This window comes from Chlorocebus sabaeus, chromosome 1 (assembly GCF_047675955.1).
Source record: "Chlorocebus sabaeus isolate Y175 chromosome 1, mChlSab1.0.hap1, whole genome shotgun sequence".
Lineage (NCBI taxonomy): Eukaryota > Metazoa > Chordata > Mammalia > Primates > Cercopithecidae > Chlorocebus > Chlorocebus sabaeus.
The window spans coordinates 108,210,422-108,217,601 of record NC_132904.1 but is presented as its reverse complement, the minus strand read 5'-3'; the positions used below and the strand labels follow the sequence as shown (position 1 = coordinate 108,217,601).

At 41.0% G+C, this 7,180-nt stretch overlaps 1 protein-coding gene across 3 annotated transcripts; it reads right to left on the bottom strand.

The window, feature by feature from the left end:
• Nucleotides 1–2,241: 2,241 nt before the first annotated feature.
• Nucleotides 2,242–7,156, bottom strand: CFAP68 (cilia and flagella associated protein 68). Of its 3 annotated transcripts, none has more exons than XM_008020834.3 (4): nucleotides 6,877–7,156; nucleotides 3,706–3,936; nucleotides 3,109–3,175; nucleotides 2,242–2,546 (listed from the first exon to the last, which is right to left on the bottom strand). In XM_008020834.3, exons 1-4 carry the CDS (start codon nucleotides 6,898–6,900, stop codon nucleotides 2,437–2,439), a joined length of 432 nt encoding a protein of 143 aa, XP_008019025.1. In that variant the 5' UTR covers nucleotides 6,901–7,156; the 3' UTR covers nucleotides 2,242–2,436. The 3 variants fall into 3 exon arrangements, with proteins under 3 accessions (XP_008019025.1, XP_008019024.1, XP_037861158.1); XM_008020833.2 differs by having other exon boundaries at nucleotides 6,714–7,148; XM_038005230.2 differs by lacking the exon at nucleotides 3,109–3,175 and having other exon boundaries at nucleotides 6,714–7,156.
• Nucleotides 7,157–7,180: the final 24 nt, after the last annotated feature.

Genomic DNA, 7,180 nt, shown 5'->3' with positions numbered 1-7,180 from the left:
AAAGTGCCTATAAAACAATATTTATATTGTAAGAACATACAAATAAATTATTAGAATGAGAACTCAAATTCTAAAACTGACCTAACGGTGCAATACAGTTTCAATCAGTATCCTAACAGTGTCATTTTATGGAGCAAGCTGATTCTAAATTTTATATGGAAATGCAAAAGTTCAAACATAATAACTAATATTCTTGAAAACAAGATGAAAGCATTTGATCTATTAGGTATTAAGATATAAAATAATAATAATGTAATAAAATCATAATTAAGATGGTGCTATCAAGGCATCATAACTAAGATAATACAAGGAATGACAATTAAACTAATAGAATATAGTAGCCCAGAAACAGACCTACATGTAAATAGTTTATTTACAATAAAAATGGCATTGAATAGCAGTGAAGAAATTATGGTCTTTTCAATAACTAATGGTGGGACAACTTGATAGCCATTTAGAAGAAAAAGAAACTTCCTCACTACTGAATAACAACATAAATTCCAGATCTATCTTCTGGAAACTAGGTTTGAGAGGTAATATATGGGAGATGAAAAATATCTCCTTGTTTAAGAGGACAACATATGGGCAATATCTCTCAATAATGCCCATATATTATAGTGTCTTCTTACACAGTACATAAAAAAAATAGGAAATACTGATGGGTTTAACCATATTAAAATTAAGACTGTTGTTTTCCTAAGTTTACCAAACCTAAGCTATTCACAACCCTTTCTCAGTCTCTACTAGTTCCCTACTTTGAAAGACCCATTTTAAACCAGTTAGATCCTTATCTCAAATCCTTATAAATACCTTACTCTAACATCCTCCCTTTGATTCATTACCAAGACTTTGTGTCAAGTTGATGGTCTCCTTTGCTACGCTACAATAGGTTTAATGAGCTTTGTTTAGTCAACAGGATTCCTTAGTGACCTTTGTTGTGGGAGAGTGGACAACTGACAGTCCTTATCTTTCTGAGAAATATACTGAAATCTTTAAAAAAAAGTTGGTAGAGATGGGGTCTTGCTATGTTACCCAGGCTGGTTTTGAACTACCAGCCTCAAGCTATCCTCCTGCCTCAGCCTCCCAAAGTGCTGAGATTAGAAGGTGTGAGTCACTGTGCCCAGTCAGTATATCAAGATTTTTTTTTTCTTTTTTTTGAGATGGAGTTTCACTCTTGTCACACAGGCTGGAGTGCAATGGTACCATCTTAGCTCACTGCAAACTCTGCCCCCTGGGTTCAAGCGATTCTCCTGCCTCAGCCTCCCAAGTAGCTGGAATTACAGGTGCCCACCACCAAGGCCGGCTAATTTTTGTATTTTTAGAAGACAGAGTTTCATCACGTTGGCCAGGCTGGTCTTGAACTCCTGACCTCAGGTGATCCACCCACCTCAGCCTCCCAAAGTGCTGGGGTTACAGGTGTGAGCCACTGCACCCAGCCCACCAAGATTTTTATAGATTAAATTCTAAGATCTGCTCCAAAATTAATTCAATAAGATAAAGTAGAAGTAGGTAAGATTAGTCATAAATAGTTGATACTGGGTAATGATACATGGGAGTTCATTAGACTAATCTGTCTACTTTTGTTTTATGTTTTAAATTCTCTACAATAATTTTTTAAAGTTATGTTTGTTTTTGTAGTCCTCAAGAGCGGATGTTCACTAAGGTCACAGCAAAGTTGCACTATATGACTCTGATTACCTGGCTTTACCCAGAAAGCGTCTAGCCAAACCTAGCCTAAGTTATGCTGGATTCTGTAGTCTTGCTACAATGACAGAAGGAAGGGAAGGCCAGAGTGGCTGTAGACTTTAGATAAATAATTCTTTATTTATTATTATTATTTTTTGAGATAGAGTCTCGCTCTGTCGCCCAGGCTAGAGTGCAGTGGCATGATCTCAGCTCACCGTAACCTCCACCTCCCAGGTTCAAGCGATTCCCCTGCCTCAGCCTCCTGAGTAACTGGGATTACAGGCGTGAGCCACCACGCTCGGCTAATTTTTGTGTTTTTGGTAGGGACAGTGTTTCACCATGTTGGTCAGGCTGGTCTCGAACTCCTAACCACAAGTGATCCACTCGCCTCAGCCTCCCAAAGTGCTGGGATTACAGGCATGAGCCACCACACTCAGCCCAAAATAATTCTTTTTAAGACCCTTCTACAACACCCCAAATGTAGAACTGAGTTGCTATATTAAATTTGATGTTTAAATCCTGGTTAAAACAACAACAAAAAAGGGATAAAGAATATTTTCTGTGTTTTTTGCTTTATTTATTCAGAGAATCAAACTGTGCTACAGTGAGCTAAATTTTTAGCTGTGCTTAGAATGTGCTCCCTTCTACTTTTTACTGTGGAAAAGTGAAGTATCTTATCATTTCTTAGAAACCTGGATGCTGAAATTAGTCAATATTAAGATATTATACACATCCTGAGTGATGCCTGATTTAAGATTTTGCATAGCTATTCATGTAAGTTGACTTTTCTGTGCATTTGTATCGGGGAGGATCCAGTTCAGGTTGATGTCCTGGGAACCAGTGAGGCTCTCGCTTAAATCCTGAGGGAACCAAAAAAGGGAAGGGAAGACAAATGAAAACAGTCAACAATAAGGAGTTTTAGAAACTGATCTTGCTCCTATTTCTAGGGAAAAGACAGTAAGTTCTGTTAAAATTGAAGAAAAAACCTGTTTACTCATTCATTTATTCACTTTTTTTTTTTTTTTTTTTTTTTTGAGACGGTGTTTCACTCTGTCACTCAGGCAGGAGGGCAGTGGCTTGATTTCTGCTCACTGAAACCTCTACCTCTCAGGTTCAAGTGATTCTCCTGCCTCAGCCTCATGAGTAGCTGGGACTACAGGCATGAGCCACCACACCCAGCTAATTTTTGTATTTTTTAAGTAGAGATGGGGTGTCACCATGCTGGCCAGGCTGGTCTCGAACTCCTGACCTCAAGTGATCTGCCTGCCTCAGCCTCACAACGTGCTGGGGGTTACGTGTGTGAGCCACTGTGCCCAGCCTCACTTATTCACCTATTCAATTTACTTTTATTTGAGTTCCTTCTATGTGCCAGTCACCGAGGGGTTCTGAAAATGTAAGAATTAGAAAAAACAGTACACGTACTATGCGTTGAAAGTGGCATTTTGTTGTTGTAGCTTGTATCATATGTTGTTTCAAAGTAGTGTCCAAACTGGAAAGAAAAATTAACAGACTAAGAATCTGGAAGTCTACAGTTAACATCAGGAAATAAAGATCAATATGACATGAATTCTCATGGACTGCCATATTTTAGATGGACTGAGGTCTATGGTGTTAGTCTATATCCGTCTAACTTTCATATCTTTTGTATGTTTGTTTGTTTAGGAGAGATATAAGCACAAGACTCAGATAAATGACAAGTCTAGATAGGCAAGGACCAGGGGAAAAGCTAGCCTAAGTCAGAAGACGTTATAAATTTCCGTAGATGAAGAGATACAGTCCAAACAGAAGAAAGAGAAAAAGAGGACTGCCTGTCCTTTTGAAACCTTACAGATAATAAAATATTCAACTTGACAGTAAAGTGGCATAGGTGGTTCAGCTGCAGACTGTTCCTCTGTCCCAAACACTTCACTGAAAATTGAGATATCACTGCACTGGAAGTTATTACATACTTGCATTTCAAATGGCCACTGCATTTCTTTTGCCAAAAGGAAACAAACAAAAAAGAGAAAGTTAGAGTACCTGGGAAGGCAAGGGTTTGGGCTGCACGATATTCCTCAGGTCATATCTTTCCTGGTTCCAGTTGCCCATCAGGGTATGGTTCGAATAGGCATTCTCATTAGTGGTGCATCTCCATCCATACTGGAAAAACTTGGACATATTATTCCAATCTGTCCACACTTCACCATGGCCATCTGCATTAATGATGCTGCCACAATGTGGGTTTGTGAGGAAACAGGCGAGGTTCTGTCTCTGGGAAAAGACAAGAATAGAAAAGCTTATTGCATAAACCAGAGAAGAGAGAAAGCATCCTTTCCCGCCCTTGTTTTACATAGCCAGGTAAAACATAAGCACACTATACTAATGATCCAAGCTTTTGTTATAGTTCTCTTTCTTCCTCTCTAAGTCCTGGAACCCTTTGATCTATTCTCTCAATCAGCAACAGTGGATGACTACATGGATTAAATTCACACCCCTGCACCCCAGGCCCCGTGAAAAGACAGGAAAAACTTCAGTATTCCCAATACAATATGGAGAATTAGCTAAATTTTTAGGTAATTTTGAGATGTAGGCATTTAGGGACTAAGGGCACTGCTACAGTCAAAGAGAATAGAAAGAAGTGAGAGTTGAATAACTAGATAACACAATAAATGAGTAATAAATGATCATTTCCTTCCTGCTAGCTCAAGTGATGCCTTCCCTGAAGTTAGCACCTTTCCTTTTATCTCACATAAAACTTTATCTTCTTATCTTTCCCTGTATTTATAACTTTCTACCATACATTAGAGTTCTTTAAGTCTGCATTATATCTCTTATACTGACTGAGCTGTATGCCCCTTAAGAACAGGATCTGTTTGATTCATTATTGTACCCTGTCCTTCTGCCTATTCTCCCAATCAATCTGGTTTGCATATACCAGATGATCAATGTCTGATTTCATTTTTTTTTTTTTTTTTGTAAGGTAGAAGCTCAATCTTTCTTTTTTCCCCAAAATGTGAGTCTGGCCCCCTGGCTTAGGAACAAGGTGATACCTTTCCTGAAGAAGAGTAACTTGATGCTGAGTAGGTTGAGCCGTTTGAAGATTTCTTATGAGAGTGACAGAAATCTTTACTTGGCTGTTCCATGTTCTTTAAAGATGCAGACAAACCTGACTTTCCCAGTTCTCCAAGCAAAGAAAGATTCACCCAGATTACCATGGGCAAGTGGCCATGATTTGGAAGTCACCACCCACTTGCCTTTCCACAGGCAGAAACAAAGCCAATAACGCATCATTGAAGGATGACATCCCAGGTAACTACCCTCATACCATCTGCCTTTGTGAAGACAGGTGCATGCACTGATGTTACCAAACAACATGATGACCAGAGTAGCTGGTCCCATGAAGTCCAACGGGCCTGGTATTCATACTGGAGATCTAGGTGTAACTGTCTCTAGGGCTGGAATGACAGACATCCCATCCACTCAGTTGTTCAAACCAGAAGCCTGGGGCTTATCTTTGACGCTGACTTGTCTTTAATATTCATCCAGTCACTAGGTCTTGTTGATTTTTGAATCAGACCGCTACCCTCCATTCCCACTGCCAAATTTCAATTCAAATCACTGTCAGCTTTGTCTCCATTATTGCAGCTGCCTCTTGTCTTATCCTGCCATCAGCCTTGTTCCTCTCCAAACCTTTCTCCACACGAAAGCAGAATTTTTCAAAATGAAAGTATAATTGTATCATCTTCTCATTTAAAATCTTTCAGTGGTTTTCAACTGTTTTCAGAGTAAGGTTCAGCCTGTTAAAATGGCTTACAACAGAACAGAGAACCAAATACAGCATGTTCTTGTTACCAGAAGGGGTCCTGATCCAGACCCCAAGAGACACAAGAGAGAACTTAAGGTGAGTCTATAAAGCATAAGGAAGTTTATTAAGAAAGTAAAGGAATAAAGAATGGCTACTCCATATGCAGAGCAGCCCTGAGGGCAGCTGGTTGCCCATTTTTAAGATTGTTGATTATATGCTAAACAAGGGGTGGATTAATTCACACCTCCCCTTTTTAGACCATATAGGGTAACTTCCTGACGTTTCCATGGCATTTTTAAACTGGCATGGCACTGGTGGGAGTGTAGCAGTGAGGATGAACAGAGGTCAGTCTCATCGCCATCTTGGTTTTGGTGGATTTTAGCTGGCTTCTTCACCTGTTTTATCAGTAAGGTGTTTATGACCTGTATCTTGTGCTGAGCTATCTCATCCTGTGACTAAGAATGCCTTAACTTACTGGGAACGCAGCCCAGGTCTTAGCCTTATTTACCTAGCCCCAATTCAAGATGGAGTTGCTCTGTTATAAATACCTCTGACAATCTCACTTATAAGTGGGACCTAAACATGGAAACAACAGATGCTGCAGACTACTAACTAAAGTGGGGAGGGGGGTGGTGTGGGTTGAAAAACTATTAGGTGCCATATACCCATATAACAAACCTGCAACCTACCTGGATGCAATATATCCACGTAACAAACTTGTACATGTACCCCCATATAAAAATAAAAGTTGATTTTTTTTAAAAGGCTTACAACGCTCCCTGTGACCTGGCCCCTGCCTAACTCTTCAGTCTCATCTGTTACTCTCCCTCCAACTGTGTTTCAGCCCAATTCAACTATTCTGTTTCTCCATCAAGCTTTTGCATATATTGCTCTTTCTGCCTCTTCACGCCTCTTAACCCAGTTAGGATGTACTTTTACCCTCTTAGCTTTCAACTCGGGTTCACTTCATCCAAGGACTCTGACCCACTTCGCCCAAAAACTTGGTAACGTTCTCCTTCTGTGTGCTCCCATTGCACACTGAATCACTCCACGCATAGCACACACCCTGCCATATCAGAGTTGCCTCTTTTGCTCTGTGCATTCCCCACCAGACTGCAGGCTCATTGAAATCACAGGCCACATCTTGTTCATCCATATATCGTAACCACTCTCACAGTGGCCTGGCACGCAACAGACCTCAATAATCTTTCTTGAATGAATAGAAGATAGGAGATTTAAGCACCTGGAGGAGAAATTTTGAGCAGCAGAGACACTGGGAGGCAGCCATTTCGGACGAGGTGAAAAAAGTTTCAAAACCTTCTGCGTCAAGAGCATGCGAGACACACAGTCCAACCTCTCCTTGGCCTCAGCCCCGCCCCGTTTCTTTCACTCAGAACTCGCCTCACCCCTGTGACTGCTTGTGACCTCATGCAGGTGTGATGAAGTCGCTCAAGGCCATGCTTGGGCTAAAGGCACTATGATCTTCCCGAGGGGCTGAAAGGGCGAGGGGACAGGAAAGTGGGCGTCTTGCTTTTGCATTCATAGTTATTATCCTCCCAACGAGTCTGTGCACCCGTTCGTCTAGACAACTGGGCGCCAAGTGTGCCTCATCAACTAGCGACGAGTGAAGAGGGGGCGGGCGGAGATCCGCGAAGGAAGTGACGTAAAACGAGCGCCACAGAGAACGCGAGCCGTGAGTCCGTGGAGGCC